Source organism: Zeus faber (assembly GCF_960531495.2).
Source record: "Zeus faber genome assembly, chromosome: 1".
In the NCBI taxonomy this organism is placed as follows: domain Eukaryota; kingdom Metazoa; phylum Chordata; class Actinopteri; order Zeiformes; family Zeidae; genus Zeus; species Zeus faber.
In genome coordinates, this window is record NC_137193.1 from 11958193 (window position 1) to 11977001 (window position 18809).

The following is an 18809-nucleotide window of genomic DNA, read 5'->3' on the forward strand; positions in this document are numbered from 1 at the left end:
GAGCGCGTTAACGTGTAAAAGCCTTGACAGGAACAGTGCAATCCCAGCGGCGCAAAACACAACGAGGACGTCACAGCCACAGCACAAACACCTCAACACCTTAACTCTACGAAACCGGAGCCGAGTCACTAATTCACATTAACAGCCGCGTTGAGAGGTCGGACGACTCTTCGCCGTCGGGAGACGTTTAACCCCGAAAGCGTCGCTTCGCGTACAGGGTATCGAGCGTCAGCAGCAACACGTTCTCCAAAAACCTTCCCGTCCCTCCCCCTCAGCTCTCCTCTCTCCAGCTCACCAGATCAGGCACTTTATCGTAATCTCATCGCACCTTGCCCGAGCCGCGGGGAACCCAGCGGAAAACCCACCCGGCCGGGGCCCCGTGGCGTCACCTACGCAGGAATGCCCCACACTGTACATTCCTGAATCCATGTTCAAAGTCACTTGCCCAGATTCAATCTCAAAACACACCCCCACCTACCGGGGGGGGGGGGAGAAGAACAGTCTCAGCCTACAAACCAAAACGTCCACCGAAGAGTCCGCTCTCTGCTTCAACGCCTTATTGCACCGAACAAGTTCATAACGATGTTGTTGATTCATTCCTTGTGTAAAAACTAGAGAAATAAAAATGTACTAAGCTGTCCACCATCATCTATTGCTGAATATGAACGTTAGTCATATTACAAATATCTCATCGTCAGCGGAACAAACCGCACGTCGGAGGAGGACTGATATAAAACTCTGTACCGAGATAAAATCTTAAAGTGAGGAAGTTTGAATAATAAACATGTCCGCCGCGTTGCTGTGGGCGAGTATTTCCAACAGTCCGTGCCTATAGCTAAGGCATCAAGTGTTATACAGTCCCTCAAAGAATGGCTGCACTATGCACAACCACATTTAAAAACAAAAACAAGATTTCATTCAGTGTTTCTATGGATAGAGTGCAGAGTTTAACCCTTCTTATTGTCCGTCTGTGTAACCGTTGGCTTAAAGGGACATTAAGTAGTTACCATAGTTACTGGTGAAGCGGTTCGCAAAAACCTTGAGTTAAAAAAAATTAAAAAAACAAAAAAAAAAAAACAAAGCTGCGTTTTAAGTGTTCCATGATACCCTAACAAAAGGCGTTTCCATGGCAACCACACATTTGCCGACGAACAAAAACACGGAACACAAGCGAGCACACGCACACAGACACAAACGTATATGTAAAAACATCTACAGTATGGACCAGCATTATTAAGCTGCGGAGCAAGTCGGACCCTTTCTGCAGCCATGCACCATATAATCCTCCACTGAATATCCCCTGTCGCTTCTCTACTCTGGATAAATAAAAACGAAGCGACCCTTAACCCGCCGAAAAACCCCCCCCCAAAAAAAACAAAAAAACACTTGAATAAGCTGCTGTCAAAGCTGTAAGGTGAGGACTGAACAAGCTTGGAGAGGTGAGAGGAGGGCAAGTGAGAGCACAAACGATTGGCTGGCTTCGTATTGCATAACGTGGCTGTGCTCCTCTCTGGCTTGCGATGTCACTTCCTGTGGCGTCCTCGTGTTTTCGGCGGGCCGAGCTGCACCGACAAGAGGGTGGTGGACTGGCAGGCGGTGCATTGCGGGAGGCGTGGGCGGAGTGGCGCTCAGGCAAAGTACATGGTCCTCAACGTGTCGTGGTGGATCTGCACGGCCTTGGCCAGCGCCTGCGGGTCGCGCCCATTGCTTTGCCCCGAAACATGGCTGCCCTCCGCACTGGGGTTGAGACAGAGACAGAGACAGGGTGAATTGAGACACACTCTGTGCCCAAAATGGTATACTATCCTACTATTTAGTACGCCAAATTAGTGTTTAGCACATCCAAAATCATGGTAGGCGAAAAAAGTACCATGTTGACATAGAGTACGCTGCATCCCATTGAGGTCACAACTCTGACCTCCTACTTGGGAAAAGAGCGACAGAACAGCCATTTAAAGTCAAATACAAAACTTCGGGGCAGATCGCTCGGGCACCAGTTTGCCGAGACGACAGACCGGTAGACTAAATATAGCCCCTTACCCTCATGGAAGAGAGTGATCAAGGAACTGTTCCTGTTGCGCACAGTGTTTTGTCTTGTTCCATTAGGAGAAGGAGCAACACGGGGACGCACAGCGGAGCAGCACATCACCCGATCTGCGTTCCGCTGTGCGCACATCGCGGGCGTGGCAAGGACACATGGGAAAGGGGCTTGTCTGTCTTGCCACTAGTGAGTGGGCGGGCAAAACCCCTCTCCTGTATGTAACAGACTTTGGTTCCAGATAAATAACTAATTTTACTTTAATCAGCATGTCCGCAGATATCAGAGGGCTACAATTTGTTAAAACAAAACAAAAAAAAACAACAACAATTAAGTCATACATTAAAGACTTTGACAAAGCCTTGTCTGAAGTATGAGGTTCAGTGGTAGGTTCACGTTATTAAATAAGAAATGATGATTGATGCAGAAGAACTTGACTAATTTTGACAAAAATAAACAGATACATTTTAATTCACGAGGCCTTCATTTGAACAGAATCATTTTGTCAGATTTAATTTTAAGACTACTTAATGACTTTTAGGGCCTTATATTTCTAAAACTGGATTTGAGGAGCTGCGGACACCCCACACCCGGACAATCCTGTTTAGAGTTTATACAGTTGTCTAAAAAGTCCCAAGGGTAGTCCATATTATCATTGTTTGTTCTGAGCTCACCTGTCGTGCTCCTTGTCCACCAGGTGGTAGCGTGCACGGAAGGCCACGAGGTGGGCGTAGTAGGCCGGCGCTGGGATGGAGACGGAGCGTGTGCAGCGCACGTAGGTGTGGCACAGCTGGTAGGTGAGCAGCTGGAACTCGTCGGCCGTGAAGCAATTGTCGTCCCACAGGACGTGGTAGTGGGACGGCCGGCTCGTACCCTGGGAATAGAGAGCCGGGTCAGAGCGGGTCCGAGGGACAATGCCCAGTGTTTTTTGTGTCACACTGCAACAATTGATGAGCACCAATAGAGGTTTCTTATGAGACCCGCGTCACATATTTTATCGATGAATCAATGTGAATGTACAGTAGTTAAGTCTTTAGTATACTCTTAACTACAGAATCTAAGGACCAGCGAAAGGCTTTTTGGGAAGCTTGCCTGTATTCCAGCGTGACTACAGAGGTAAAAGTCAAACTCGTAGGGGTGTGTGATGTCCGTGTCCACGGTGGTGCCAGCAGGAATGTTTCCACTTCGTCCAACCTGACAGGAAGAAACGTTTGTAAAATAATGAATAATAATAATAATAAAAAATAATAATTTCTCCAAAGCCCAACTGTCCAGATGATGATTTCAAAACTTTCAGAATTTCAAAACAAAAAGCTTATCTTTCGATCATTGGGAGTCAACCAGACTTTTGCAATCAAAATTATTTGGAAAAGTGGGATTCAGGCAAAAATTGAATAATCTTATGATGTATTCATGTTAAAATCAACATTGTCATTGAAGGAAAACTTGTATTTTTTAACAGTCACCTTACTTTTTCGTTAATTGGGTGTCAACCCGGGTGATTAGCAGCAGAGTCTTTTAAATTGGTCGAGAAAATAGCTGCAGCCAAGTAGCACAATGGGGCAATTTCAGTTGCCAAAGAACATGGCTGCAATTGATTAATGACTCACCCGCTCATTGCGATCCGCGCAGAAAAGCCGTGTGTGGTGGCGTTTCTGGACCACGATGTACGTGATCCCCGGCTGGTACTCCTTCTCCAGGTTGATGCAGGCCTCGCGGATCGCCAGCAGCTCGTAATACAACACCTACACGGACAACACAAATAACCACTTGTCAACTGGAACCCCTCTTGGTGTTTCAAATCAGTAACAAAACACACACACACACACACAGTTCATGAGAATTTTTAATTAATATTAGAAATTGCAACAAATAAAACGTGTTTCCAATAGTTCCAACAGCAATTTAATGGTCTACCCAAGGTTTATGTTTCAGTGTTCAATGTCAATAAACGGCTCTTCTGCAATAGGTAGTTTTATTTATTTATTATTTTTTTAAATTCAATTTTATCCATGTTTTATTTTATGACAGTTTATGGTGACATAAATGAACAAAATGAGACATGATTTGTTAATGAAAATCATCAACTAAAATGTAATGATCGTGACAGACCTAGTTGGGACGACCCTGGTTAGCAAAGAACAAAAACATCCTTGAGGAATCAAACTGCAATAGATCCATACAGTAAGCACAGCTGCTGTACCTGTCTGAACTGGCCTTCTGAGACGCCGTCCCTGTAGAAGATGATCCTGGTGGGCTTGTAGCGGGTCGACTTGTAAAACTGGATGAGCAGCTCCCGCACCATAGAGGCCAGGTCCTGGATCACCTCCTGCCGGGGCCTCTGCACCCGAACCGTCGCACAGTACCTGCTGGGGTGGGCATCCATGCTGCCCACCACCTGGGAAGGGAAGGAGGTCAGTCATTTGTATTGTGATTGGTCCACACAATGCTACAAGCAAAACGACCAGTCTGGTTTACGAAACTACTTTGTATTCTTTTGAGATGTGTTGGCCGACATCAGAGGTGGAACTTCTATGTTTAATTTTCTTGGCCTGGATTTTCCCAAAAATAACAACGAGCAGAAAGTCACAAAGTGGCTACTACAGTATGAAAAAAAATATATATACACACCGTGTATTAAAAACCCTTACATTTCCGTTGCCACCGGCACAGCTTGGGCAGAGATGTTGTTTGTAGACTTTTACTAAGGATGTAGGTTTACGGTGTGAGACCAATGCAGTGTCATGATGTGGCACAGCACACGTGGCAATCTGTAGGTCTCTTATCTGAGGTGCCAGTAATAACAACTTAAAGTTGTGTCAACTTGGAAGGACAATTGACCAAGAAATGGCCTGCAGTAGCTCTTAGCTCCGCCCATGTAGCCCGGTTGGCACACTTTGTACTAGGCCCAACCAGGGGCTAAAATCAGTACGGGTACTTTGGCACGGCTCATTAGTGTTTCCTTGAAAACAGGAAGACATATCTGAAGTGGGGATGCAAATTTAAAGGAATTTCCTTAATCGATAGCTGTTAACCTCAAACAATCGACGATGAATTGATTACATAAAAGCTAATGAAAGTCACCAGGGGGTAGCGCCATGGCGTGTGGGGACCTGAGGTTTTGTGACTTGACACGAGGGGCGCTTCTCATTTCATTTCAAAATGGAGAAGTTTGACGCAAGCCTTGCTGACCTGGTTCGCAAAATGAAATATTTTAACTTTTTGCCCTCCTCCGCAATGGAATGAGCCGGATGTTACCTAGCAGATCAAGTCTGGTGCAAATATGGACAACGAGAAGCTAATAAAATAACTAAAATTCTTATATATAACGACAAACAAAATAATTCACTTTAATATTTTTTCTTGGAGTCATCACCATAGCAACATATCGCTTGTTTCGTTATGCCGTCGTACCTTTCCCTCACTCCAGGTTTTTATCCCCTCCCCCTGTGCTGTTCAGAAAGTGCTGTTATACCGTTCCCATCTACCTTGTTCCATCTGGAAGCATTTGTTTTTGGGCAAAAATAAACATAGTTTCCTCCTCAGCATCGAGCAGCTCCCGTTTTCTACGTTTTCAGGAAGCCTCCATCTACTACTACTTCCTGCTCCCCTAGGCATTTTTTTTTCAAGACTGCCCAATGTCGTTACGGTGAGTACAACTACTTCTTAGCTGGGGTTTTTTTTTTTTTTTTTTCCCTTCCCTAGAAAACTCCCAAAGATCCCGTTGATACAATTACAACAAGACCGCAGACTGTTCAGTTCTTATTGATAAGACAAAATCGTAATTAATTAAATTCTTATTCGCAATTCATTGACAGTTGATTAATTGCTAACATCCGGAATCTGAAGCGCTCATTTCAGAAGGCTCCTGTTCTTGGAAAAACAAGCAAAAGGGAGAATGTATGAGAGCGTGCTCTTACTGCGGCAATAGAGGGCTTCTTCCCGTCTCCAGCTGGGGGGTGAGTGACGTCTGCCCCGAGGAAGATTACGGGCTGCTGAAAAACTGAAGGTCTATAGGGAGAGAGGAACAGAGAAGGAGATCAACCCAAACAGCTCTGGATGGTGAGGCTCAGCTTGTGTTTCGACCAAGCAGCAGCCATTACGACCAGGCGTTGAATCCAGTGCGGAAGTGCTTTTATCTACAGTTCAGCTCATGGCCACTAGAGGCTGCTCCAGGAAACGGACTCAATGGAAAATAAATAAATAAACAAACTTCTCACTATAATCAATGGTGAACACATTTTCCCCACAAGGCTTCAGGGGCATAACATCTAAGCTTACTTCTTCTAATGGGGGTTTTGGTTGTGGTTTTGAAAACAATTGTTCCATGAGTAGGATATCAAGGCTTCAACAGAATTATTTGGGTTTAGCAGCACTATGGCTTCACCCCGTCGGTTCTACTTTATTTTCCAAACAGTGCCGTCGTCTTACCGCTGGTGGGGAACCAGGATGTTGTTGATGCCTCCCAGCTTTACGTTGATCTTGAGGCAGAGGTTGGACAGCGTCTGAGGGGAAGTCTTCACCACGTTCTTCACCTGGACACACTGGGTGGCCATGCCCAGCAAGGTGTCTCCCACACGTTTCACCTCAGCTGTAGGGGATGGACATTCATCTTCATGCTATCACAGAGCACATACATATAACACTGCGACAAAGTCAGTATTCTGACTTTGAGCACAGATTTAATATTGATGTAGTGATATGAGACTGGATAGTCTGGGAATTCGGTTATCATGATATAGTTAACTGTTGTCTTGAAGGCTGCATTACAGTAAAGCACAAAAATACAATTTCTGAACTTCATAGACTGCCCCAGCTGTAATCAAATGACTCTGCCTGATTGGTCATATTATACACATTGCTGATGATCGTTTCTCAAATATTTATTGTGTGAAAGTATCTTATGAAAGCACCAATTGTCATCCCCAAGATATTGTCAAACCATTGCTATCAAGGTTTTGCTATTGATATTGGTCATTGATAGTTATTCTATATCCTCATGTATGTACCATAGACGGGTGTTTTGCCAGGCAGGATGACGATGATTAGCTGCAGCCCAGCATAGGTGTTCTTCAAGTGCCTGAACATGGGCTCCACGCTGTCAGCCCCCTGGGCATATTTACAGAAGCACGGCTGGCCCTGGATGGGCATCCCAGCATCCTTGGAGATCTTCCTCAGCTGGTCAGTGAAACCCCTGGCCGAGAGGTGGGGGTTGAAGCAGAGGGTGATAGGACATGTTTAAAACCAGTAAATACACAACAGAAAACCAGCTCACTGTAGCTGGACTGTACAAGACAGTCTGTCAATGAAACAATCTGCTTCTATTCCTTTTTATGGGCCAAATAAATGATCAAATATGAGATCTTTGCAAACAAAATCTTACAGATTACCACATTAAACAATTACATAAAGAATCTACTAAATTATTGGAGCAAAATGCTTTTATAGCAATAAAATCCAGCTCTTTTTTTAACGTCACGCTATTACATAATAGGGCTGCAGGAAAGAAAAGTAACTGTGTGCGGAGTCCGCGTCAGCAGAGACATACAAGCGCAGAGCGTCTCCCTCTCCCCCGGCCTTTCACTGTGTGCAAGAGAGTGCGCCTTTGATAACCAGTAATTCCACAGATGTGGCGATGAAAGCAGGAAATAAACCTGACCATCACCGTCTGAATATCCTCTAGTGCGGAGGTTCACATTACATTTCAGCATTAAAAAATTAGGATATATTTGAATATTAAAAATAATAAAGTATACAAATTCAAATGGGACAATAAAGAAGTATCTGCAGCCCTATTACATAATGCCTAAATGTATACTAGTTGGCATGCCTCGCAAAACATGGATAAAAAAAAATACGTCTTTATATCCCTAAAAACTAAAATACCACACAGAGTGGCAAACATGTTGCATATCATAGAATTGAGGAGTGATTTGGCATTTGACACATAGAATCAAGTTAGATGTCGAATGGAGAAAAACAGATCAAATGATACTACCAGTCTGTTCTGCAGACCACAAAATAAGGGTCAAATTTAGTACAGAGAAAGTACTGAATTTGCATTGGAGATCAACATTGGCCGAGGTTAAGGTTAAGAACTCCGAGAAGAAGTGTCGTTTCTAGACTATGTTCAATTGTGACGACACTGACAAACTATCAGAGAAGACTTTGTTCAGTGAACTCACTTGAGGATCTCCTCGCGGCACTGCCTCTGTGTGGCGAAGCAGGCGATGGCCCACATCTTGATCTCCACCCCAGTGTGGAACTGCTTCCCCCTCATGTCCCACACGCCATGGCTGGGTGTGGCCACGGTGCGGTTCTGCAACGACAGCGCAGGGTTGATCTGCTGGGGCTGGTGGTCACACAGACACATACGTACATGGAGACACAAATACTGATTGGGATTCAACAGGTAGGGGCAGTTGAGGGCATGATGTCATGACGACAAGCTTATTGGTCAGTTCACATTCAAGTTGATTGATCTTCCAACTTATAATATCAACAAAGACCCATTCATCATAGCTTTACTCCGTCCTAGGCTCAGTGAAAACACATTATATGGAACCCTAACTTTTAATTTTGCTTCACAGGGTTCGTAAAGTGAAAAAAAAATCTGAAGCACAAGTTATTTAAATGTGTATTTGTCAAACAACTTATCCAGCAGCTCTATCCTAAAGTACTATATCCTGGATTCATGATTTTTGATAAATGAACTATTGAAATAAATAACTGATTTGTTTTACCTGCACAACACAATTTATACAAAATAATCATTTAACCATAGCATTTTCAAAGTATTTTTTTCTAATTTCAACGGTGAAAAAGACAACATTTAAAACATCAATGTCTTTGCGCAAATTCAGTCCAGAACACCAGCATGCACATAAACAGATAACATTAATTCTAAAATGTTAATATGAACAATACAAGAAAAAGTGAGGTCAAGGGTTTCCCACAGAAATGGCCGTCAAGGCTTAGAAATAAACGTCTATGAGGTAAAGCTAACAGGAGCAAGGCAAGTCGATTCCCCCTGCAGCCTTGTATTGAGCTAGTTAACATGCAGCCTGATGCTGTCTCTGTACTAGATAGACAAGGATGGAATTGTATCCCCTTAATATAATGCCAAAAAATTCAAAAGCAATAATTTTTTATAGAAGATCAGCAGGCCATTTAGTACCAGCACCATTTAATCAGTCTTAAATATTTCAACTGCATTGTGACTATGGTGGTGGCTTAATGTAAGTGGAAAATGGTTGCATAACTTCTGAAATTGATTCAGAAATTGAAAATAATAAAATTGAAATGTATCCGCGTACAGGTTATTATTTATTTATTTATTTCTCAAATGCAGCCCTAATGTATACCAGTTTGGAGGAAACCCCTGCAGCTTTAGACACACACACAGACACTAGGGATGGGCAGTGGTCGACGACTAACAAGATTTTCAGTCGATTAGTCGAAAAGCGGTGACGTCATCACCCCGGCCAGGGTATTTCGTGAAGTGGGTGCGACACTTATTAGTCAAGGCGGAAAAGACGGGATAAATAAATAAAAAAACAAACAAATAAATAAATAACTAGATAAATAAATACAAATAAATAGTCGCCGTCACTGCCCCAGTCGACTAATCGATTAGTCGACTAATCATGCCTATCCCTAAAAGACACACATGGGTATTGAGCATGATTTAAAGGAAGGGTACCATAAAGTGTTCAGAGCTCACCCTGCCGCCATATTGCAGCATGGGGGCCGGCAGGACGCGGCCCGTCACCTGAGCCATCTCGTCACGCACACGGAACTGGAACTCCTGGACGAATGGGTCGGCCTCGTAGTTCGCACTCCGCACCTGGGTTCAAGGAATGCGATTAATTAAAAATATTCATTATTATTAGTAGTCAGGTTTTTTTGTTCCATACAATACTGTCAGATCAGTAAAGCAACGTCTTATGTTATTTACAGGAACATACAGTCATTCAAATATTTAATTTCAGTATTAGACTGAATTTGTTCTGTGAATTTGTTCCGTATGTATGTGACAAATAATCTCTTGAACTTGAACTTGAAAACTGCGAGACTGAAAAATTGGCAACAATTCTCATTATGTACAAAATGTCAATATGTTGATGCTTATACCCAACCCTACAAATAGATGATAAAATTGGGTGGGGTGGGGGATTCATTAATAAATGAATTCATTTCAAGATGCAGCATATTAACACGCAATGTTTTCTGTAATGCACCAGAGAAGGAAGCGTGGCTCACCAGTCTGCTGATCTCCTCCTGTCGGTCCGGGGCGGAGCGGGCCGTGGCTTTGATCATGGTGGATGTCTGGTTGTCTGTCAGCTTCTTGATGCAGCGCTGGCCGGCCACGATGTTACAGACCTAGACACACACACACACAGTGGTTTATCCAGGTTTCACACCTTCATGACAAAAGATAAGGATAGCACAGAATTGCACCATTTCTGTTCTGAAGGTTATTCAGCTTTGAGACATACAATTTCTGTCTGTCTATAATTTCACACGTACACACACACACACACACACACACACACACACACACACACACACACACACACACACACACACACACACACACACACACACACACACACACACACACACACACACACAGTTTCTAAAGATAAAAAAAAAAGTAATGTGGTTGTCAGGGATTTGGGTGTTTACCTCCAGAGGCAGATAGGTATGTTTTTGTTCCTGGCCGACCTGAAGGCAGGGGAGGTGGGGATACTTGAGCTGCAGATTGTACTTCTCCCTGAAGTACTGGGCCACCGTGCGCTCAACAGTCTGACCGTTCTCCAGTTGCAGAGGAAATCTGGAAATTACAGAAAAGACGATGAAGCTTAAACAAAATTTAATTTTTTTTTTTTTAATATAAAATGTAGAAAGTAATAATAGGTAGCCCAAATCTCTCAATAGTAATTCAAAAATACACTCTGGGTGCGTTTGCGCAAATGAGGGGTGAAAGACGATTGGCACCATCCACAATCAATGTCACAATGAATTTCTCAGGGGTTTTAATGGCGATATTTTCAGAGGCAAAATGTCTTATCAGGAAAAAATCTTCCAAGGCCTAGTGGGACTCTTCAGACACTATTGATGAATCATTTGGAAATTGGGAAAATAAAAATAGCTGCTTTGAGCGAGTGGACTCACGTCTGATGGCTGGCAGGGCGGCGGGTTACGTTGCACACTCTGTATTTCCGACGCATGGTTCCACAGTGTGTGACTTCCACTTTCAGACCTACGGACGGTGGACATCCTTATGAGTGAGACATAATCAAAAAAGGTAATTTTTTTTGTTTAGGCATTATCCGGATTTTGATTTACAATGACTTAAACAGTAGAGCACATTAAAACTGATCAGTTATCTTGAGCTGCTATGCAAGAATAAAATTCATTTTATAAGAAAAATAAAGATTTTAATTAAGTGCAACATTTCTGATTAATCGCTTATGTATATGTAAAATGTTGAGATTTCATGGAAAAACTGCTGATTGTCATTTCATAACTTAAAGGCAACGTGATTCTGTGATTTTATTCATTTGATTGATAGTACTCTTTTGTTCTCTGTTGATGACTGTTACTTTCTCAATCAGTGATAAACAATTAGTGCATTCTTGCAGGCATATAAAGGAGCACATGCATAATGCAAATACACTAAAATGCTAAAAGTCTTAATTAGGGGGGGTAAGACAGCCCCAATCCCCCCTGTAATTCAAAACATGCCATGAGATATGGATTTGCTTCCCCACCCCACACTGGCACTGGCACTTTTCCGCGGCACTGTGTCCTTTCAGCACCACAATGGCAGAGCGGAGAGCGATGTTCAAAATTCTTTCTTTACGATGTTTTGGGTTAGACCTATAGCCTACACCAGCGTTTATTCAACAATTTTGGAACATTCAAAGCAATCACCTTTTATTAGTTTAACGTGATGAAAATGAAACCATTTCACCAAATCAACAATTTTTTCCTTGGTGTGCTTTTGCGAATGTCGGGTAAAATAAATGAATCATGAAGAATTAGATATTCAGCTATAAAAACACGACAGCACTCGTGAACTGAGTGGTTTTACCCACACGTGATGGCAGCCTGACATAGCGAGATGATAATGTGGCATCTGAAATGAAACATGAATCATTTCGCTACGTGGCTCATATGTGTGGATGTGCGTGCATCATCGGACAGGACAGGATGCGGTTGACATCGTGGGTACAAAACAAAAATCTCTATGATAGGCCCGCCTCGGAATTCTTAGAATGGATTCTAAGAAGGAGGAACTCCATCGTTAAAAAATAAAAAATAGAAAAAAACATTTAGGATTTTACTTTTTACTGTCGAGACAGAGAACCCGTCAACAGTCAGTCGATTACACATTTTAACATCCCTATCAGGAATTTCCACTTTAACAGTCCTATTAGAAACCCCGAGGAGGCCGGTCCTAAAAATACAGTGGTTGTGGAGCTTCCTCAACCGGGGAAGCTGATGTGTACCTTTGATCTCTTTGGTGAACTTGACCCTGTGGGAGTCCGTGAGCGGCCGAGGCTGCTCGTCGATATTGTGAATGTCCAGGACCTCGCACATGAACTGGATGACGGGTTGGGCCTTGTAAAATGCTGTGGCCGACACTGAAAAGGCAGACAACCGAGTCAGCGTGTTAACGCAACAAACCGTGAGGTTTGTGTGAATTGGGAAGTCTTTTCAAAACTTCTATAAGCTATGTTTACAGTGGCATATTTCGAACCGGTTTAAATGGTGAAACTTTTAAAGAGACTTACACCTTACAAGCAATATTTATTCTGGAATGCATATGTTCGGTAAACCTCGTGGTGCCCCCAGAAAATTATATCCAACGTTTGAATTTCCATATTATTTGCCTTATGAGCAAATATAATTAAATCCACTGCATTGAGTGGGAGACTGCAATCTTGGGTTTCACTACCACTGTTATGCTCCCAAATCCTACATCTCCATTGCATTCTCATAAAACAAAAATATAAATGGTGTTAGATTTTGATCTGGTCAGGGATTAAAAAATAAAATAAAGTTATTTTTTTGCATGGATTACTTTCAAATGACTTTAAAATTACACCTAGACTACGCTCCCCGAACTCACCATCGATGTTGAGCATCATCTTCCACATGGCGGGTCGTACCGATTGATGGAAGCCGAACCAGACCTCCCTGCCACCGCCCAGCGGATGGTCGTAGCCCTCAGGAGAGGAGAAGAAGGAACGTCCAACTGGGGTGTACCTGGAAGAGGAGAGATGCCCGGGCTGCCTTTAATATGCCTGACAATTTAATCTGTCCAGTTCATCAACTAAAACCTGTTCTTCCGGTGAGACACTGTCAAGTAGCAAATATGTGCTGTAGGTTTTGCTTCAGCTATGTTGATAATGAGAAAAATATCACTTGAGAGACTTTTTAAATGAAATTAAATGTAATTTTGGAAAAAGGATCTCATTAAATCATTCAATAAGTTATAATAGATAAGTACTACATATTTGGTGCACAGGGAAGTATCAGGAAGAAACAGGGCAGATTATGAGCCACTGTAGGATATTCTATGGACTGTTATTAGAACACTTTCCTTTCGGTCAATTAGCAAGGAAAGTTATTCGGAACTGGAATAAATCTAACCAGTACTCTTCTTACTCTTAGGATATCAGACAGGTAAGCACAAGGATTTACTTTGATTTTCCCCTCAACAGGTAAGTATTAGGTTCAGCTGTAGGGCCATTAGTAATGTAGACTCTGATGCACAAGAATATAAATAATTTTGACTGACAAAATGTTTATGTTGAAATTAAAACCTCAAGTATTTAAGCAACTTTTAAGGCCTAATTTTTGAAATTTTAAGCGCCTGCCCCCTGTATACATGTCCTTGAAAGCAATAAACTCACTTCATGGAGGGCAGGTGGCGGAGAACCACATCCACAGCATGAACAGGGTTGGTGCTGAGCGGCTTCTCCAGGTCCAGTGGTTCAGGAACCCCACGACCCGTCAGGACCTCGTGCAGCATGTGCCAGCTGACCAGCGACACAAACCTGATGGACACCTTGAAGGGGCGGTCCTTACCTCCCTCCCCCGGCAGGGTGACGTCCAGATCCACCTGGGGAAGAGGGCAGAGATCAGAGAGGCATCAGTAAGTCTTACAGGCAAATATACGTCTAATAGGAAATAAGTGGCTCCATTAAAATATATTCTTTGACAGATGCCCATTCGGAATTCGGAATTTTAAAAAGGTAATGTGTACGATAATTTTGTTTAAAAAAAATCCAATATTGGCCACGTTATTTAGCTGACACTTTTTAAGAAACAACCTATCAACAGTTTTGATTTCAAAGCATTGGGCTCCCAAATCTCATAATCATACAACAAATCGAGCAACCAAGCACCATCGCTTTGTCTTCAATGTGCAGCTTGAGGGTTTCAGTCACCACTTCACATATGGCTCGTTGGGTAAATGTGTTTTATTTGATTTACAGTGATTTTGATTCAGAAAGCAGATGCTGGTGTCTTACCCCACTGGTGGCGACAGGCAGTGGGTTTGCCGTATAAAGACTCCTCTTCCCATCGTAAACTGGCCTGCGGTCCCCAAAGATGGTGACCTTGAAGTGCTGCACCATGGAGTCCACGACCTCCCTTAAGAAAAAGAGAAAAACACACCACCGTCACAAACTGAAACACACAATGTAAGTTACGTGGAAAGACTGGACTTGGGTTTAAAAAACACGTATAAACATTTTCTGGCGGAATAACAGGAAGTCCGGCTGCCCATCTGATTCAACGTACATAGAAATTACGCAAAATTATTAATTTATTTGTGGGGAGACGGAGCTTTGACCCTGAGCCAAACTGGCTACAGCTCTTACAGAAGCGGCTACTGCACCTGTTGACACGGCGTGGACACTTCTCAGGCTTGATGTCCACCTCATAGAGGTAGACGTCGATCTTGGGGATCTCCACCTGGAAGCAGTTGGCCAGCAGCTTGATGGGCTTTCCCATGGTGCCATAGCCAGGCCGCCGTGGCAAAGAGAAGAGGGCCTGGGCCCCAACGGCTCCTACAACCAAGAAAATAAGGATAAAAATAGTAAGAAAATTATATGGTAAATGACACTCAAAGAGTTCTTTATTAGGAACACCTGCACATCCACTTATTCTGTGGCAGCAGTGCAGCACATAAAATCATGCAGATATGGGTCAGAAGCTTCAGTTAATGTTCACATCCACCACCAGGATGGGGAAAAATTTGATCTCAGTGTTTGACCATGACATGACTGTTGGTGCCAGACGGGCTGGTTTGAGTATTTCTGTAACTGTTGATCTCCTGGGATTTTCACGCACAACAGTTACTAGAGTTTACTCAGAATGGTGCGAAAAACAAAAAACATCCAGTGATTGGCAGTTCTGCGGACGGAAACGCCTTGTTGATGAGAGGTCAACGTAGAATGGCCAGACTGGTTGGAGCTGACAAGAAAGGCTACGGTAACCCAGATAACCACTCTGTACAATTGCAGTGAGCAGAGAAACATCTCAGAATGCACAACACGTCCAACCTTGAGGCGGATGTGCTACAACAGCAGAAGACCACGTCGGGTTCCACTTCTGTCAGCCAAGAACAGAAAGCTGAGGCTGCAGTGGGCACAGGCTCACCAAACGGGACAGTTGAAGACTGTAAATACGTAGCCTGGTCTGATGAATCTCAATTTCTGCTTAGACACACAGATGTTGGGTTCAGAATTTGGCGCCAATAGCATAAATCCATGGACCCAACCTGCCTTGTGTCAACAGTCCAGGCTGGTGGCGGTGGTGTACATGGTGTGGGGAATTTTTCTTGCCACATGTTGGACCCGTTAATACTAATAAATCATCGCTTGAATGTCACAGCCTATTTGAGTATTAATTAGTTATAGATATATATATAGTTATATATTAATAGAAAAATAAATAGTATTGCTGACCATTTGTATCCCTTCATGGCCACAGTTTACCATCTAATGGCTACTTCCAGCATGATTTCCTGAACCTGACAATGAGTTAAATGTTATTCAGTGGCCCTTCACAGTCACCAGATCGAAATCCAATAGAACACCTTTGGGATGTGATAGGAGATTCACAGCATGAATGTGCAGCTGACACATTTGCAGGAATTGCGTGATGCAATCATGTCAACATGGACCAGAATCTCAAAGAATGGCCGTTTCTCATTACCAAGTACGCAAGGTCTGGACTTGCGGACTTGGTAGTTCAGACTTGGCAAGTTCGACTCAGGAGTACAGACTCCCGGGGACGGAAGGACACAGGACAGTCTCTAGACTGGACTTGGCTTGATGCGTACTTTGAATTGGAACAGTACTTGGGCTGCGACTGACGATGTTTCACAAGTCCACAAGAACACAAGTACAGACAAGCAGGCAGATTGAGAAAGGGTCAATGTTTCCAACATCTTGTGGAAACGCAAAGACAAATTCAGGCTGTTTTGAGAGCAAAGGGAGGCCCTACACAGTATTAGTATAGTGTGCCTAATAAAGTGCACGGTGAGTGTATATCTGTAATAAGAATATGGGCGGTAGCAGGTCCAATAAAGTTAAGTACAAATAGTTATACATCAACAGTTCTGTACCAATAATATGCAATGACAGTAGAAATACTGTCATAGTAACGATAGCAAATTGTATAACAAAAACATTACTTTTAAGTGGTAGTATAATAAAAGATGTATTGTATGCAAAAGCATCAATATCCAGCATACCAAAATAATAACATTATAAATGGGCCATAATTATAGAAGAGAACCTGTTGTTGGAGTTTGTGCAAAAGAAAGAGCATTCCTGTTTTGTTATTAAACTGTCATATATTTGGAACACTCCAAGTTTTATATACAAAAAAAAAAAAAAAAAAAAAAACTACAAGTGACCTAGATCATATCAAAAACGATATTTTAGAAACGCTAAGGCTTTGGGAGGAAATTACAAGAGTTTTGTGAGGAAAACAGACGATCTATGCAGGAAGGAAGTAAGTGATAAGGAGGGGGTGGGACTGAGATAGAGAGAGGCTGACATCGAGACAAACTGTGCTTAAACTAGAGGATAGATGCTTGCACCACTTCCCCACATTAATCTGTTTATAAAAAAGGTTTTGTACAGGCTGACCTCTTCTGACTAGGAACTGGGGTATGATTTCATTTTATGGTTAAACATTTCTCAAAAATGGCAGCTTCACCTTCGCTAACTGACAAAAAAAAATCCATTACCAAAAAGAAAATTACATTACACATTTAGTTCAAGCATTTTGTTTTATTTTTGGCTCTGTATGAAGAGATTAACTACTTGGGCAGTGTAAATACACCATTGAATGTTTTAGAATTTTTTTGATAGTCCACCAATGCACCTTCAGCAGATACCGTAAAAGCGTTGAATTTCGATACCCAGCTCTGCTCATGACCAGCACTGCCTTCATCAGACAATAGCAGACGTGGGCGTGTATCATACCACAGCAGTTTCCTGACTGGTCTAGTCGGTCTTAGATAGGAATCACAGGATTAAACATTCATTCCTTACGAAAAGGACAAACGTGCCCGTTTCATCTCTCACTACATTTCAGTAATTTCCATTGCAGTGACATGTTCTGATCCTTATTAGCAAAACTGAAAATAACCCCCCCACCACCCTTTAACCAAATCAATGACACACATGCTCCCACTGCCACACAAATTACCTTGATTGCCCTTGGGCTGAGGTAAATTGACTTATTCCGTGTCATGTTAAATTGATTGGTAATTAAGAGAGGACGTAATGAAGTGAGCACTACTTAACGGCTTCTGTTGCCATGGGAGCAGCTGGGAGGAAGGCACGCTGTCAAACGGAAATAAACTAGCATGTTCCCAGCATTGACGTGCGCAGGCTTCATGCACACCTGACAGGATCCCCACCTGGCTCTGACAGCCACAATCGGTGTTGTCAGAAACAACAAGTGGGACTGAGTGAAGTAACAGAGGAGAAATACTTTGTTACTGTTCTTAGGGATTGTATTTTTTGCAATTTATACTTCATTTAAGTATTTCAATTTCTAGCAACTTTCACTTTCATTCGCTATATTTCTGAAGTAAATACATACTTTTTACTCTGTTACATTGTCCCTCTAATGTTTGTTTCTTGTTGCATATTTTTACAAAATAATAAAGGTCTGTCTGTATCTTAGCTCAATGGAATGAGCAGTGCTTATCAATAAGAGACTCAGCTTAACCAAATTTTGTTGCAGTTTCATATTTTAAATACTATGGCAGTACAACCTGAGCATCACAGTATTTACTTTTAGCTTTTATACTTAAGTACATTTAAAACCAGATACTTTTTGACTTTTACTCAAATAGTATTTTTAATGGGTGACTTTGACTTAAATCATATTCTGGTACAGTAACTTCACTTTTACTCAAGGGTGAAATTTGGGTACATTTAGTGACAAGCATAGCAGCAATTGAGAAACATATATTCAAATGAATTACTTACTGTAGCTTGAGAAAGAAAAAGGATACATTTTTCATGTATCTGTGCTTACTTAACTATATTCTGTTTCTGAGATCAGATACCCATGAACAATCATCTGCAGAAATACCTTACGCATTAGAGGCTCTGTTGACTGGATGTGAGAACTGTGTTTACTTTTAATACTTTAAAGACATTTAAGAGAAAGTGCTTATACACTTTAACTTGAAAGTTGAAATGTCAATGTGGTACTCCCACAT

The 18809-nt window shown here is 42.3% G+C and overlaps 1 protein-coding gene across 2 annotated transcripts; it reads right to left on the reverse strand.

Moving 5' to 3' along the window:
- Positions 1–1609: 1609 nt before the first annotated feature.
- Positions 1610–15085, reverse strand: ago3b (argonaute RISC catalytic component 3b). Of its 2 annotated transcripts, none has more exons than XM_080012622.1 (18): positions 14955–15085; positions 14587–14707; positions 13966–14174; positions 13179–13315; positions 12556–12690; positions 11216–11303; positions 10727–10874; positions 10301–10420; positions 9762–9884; positions 8224–8357; positions 7048–7232; positions 6470–6629; positions 5959–6049; positions 4242–4436; positions 3649–3783; positions 3131–3232; positions 2713–2912; positions 1610–1737 (listed from the first exon to the last, which is right to left on the reverse strand). In XM_080012622.1, the coding sequence occupies exons 1-18, from the start codon at positions 15068–15070 to the stop codon at positions 1629–1631; spliced, it is 2508 nt and encodes an 835-aa protein (XP_079868748.1). In that variant the 5' UTR covers positions 15071–15085; the 3' UTR covers positions 1610–1628. The 2 variants fall into 2 exon arrangements, with proteins under 2 accessions (XP_079868748.1, XP_079868747.1); XM_080012621.1 differs by having other exon boundaries at positions 9741–9884.
- Positions 15086–18809: the final 3724 nt, after the last annotated feature.

Excerpts from the sequence above, each read along its gene's own strand:
- ago3b (XM_080012621.1), bottom strand. The coding sequence starts at position 15,070 with ATGGGAAAGCCCATCAAGCTGCTGGCCAACTGCTTCCAGGTGGAGATC. Across the intron at positions 10,875-11,215 it reads CGCCCTGCCAGCCATCAGAC|ATTTCCTCTGCAACTGGAGA; the intron begins GTGAGTCCACTC and ends TGTAATTTCCAG. Across the intron at positions 4,437-5,958 it reads AGAAGCCCTCTATTGCCGCA|GTGGTGGGCAGCATGGATGC; the intron begins GTAAGAGCACGC and ends TTCCCTTCCCAG.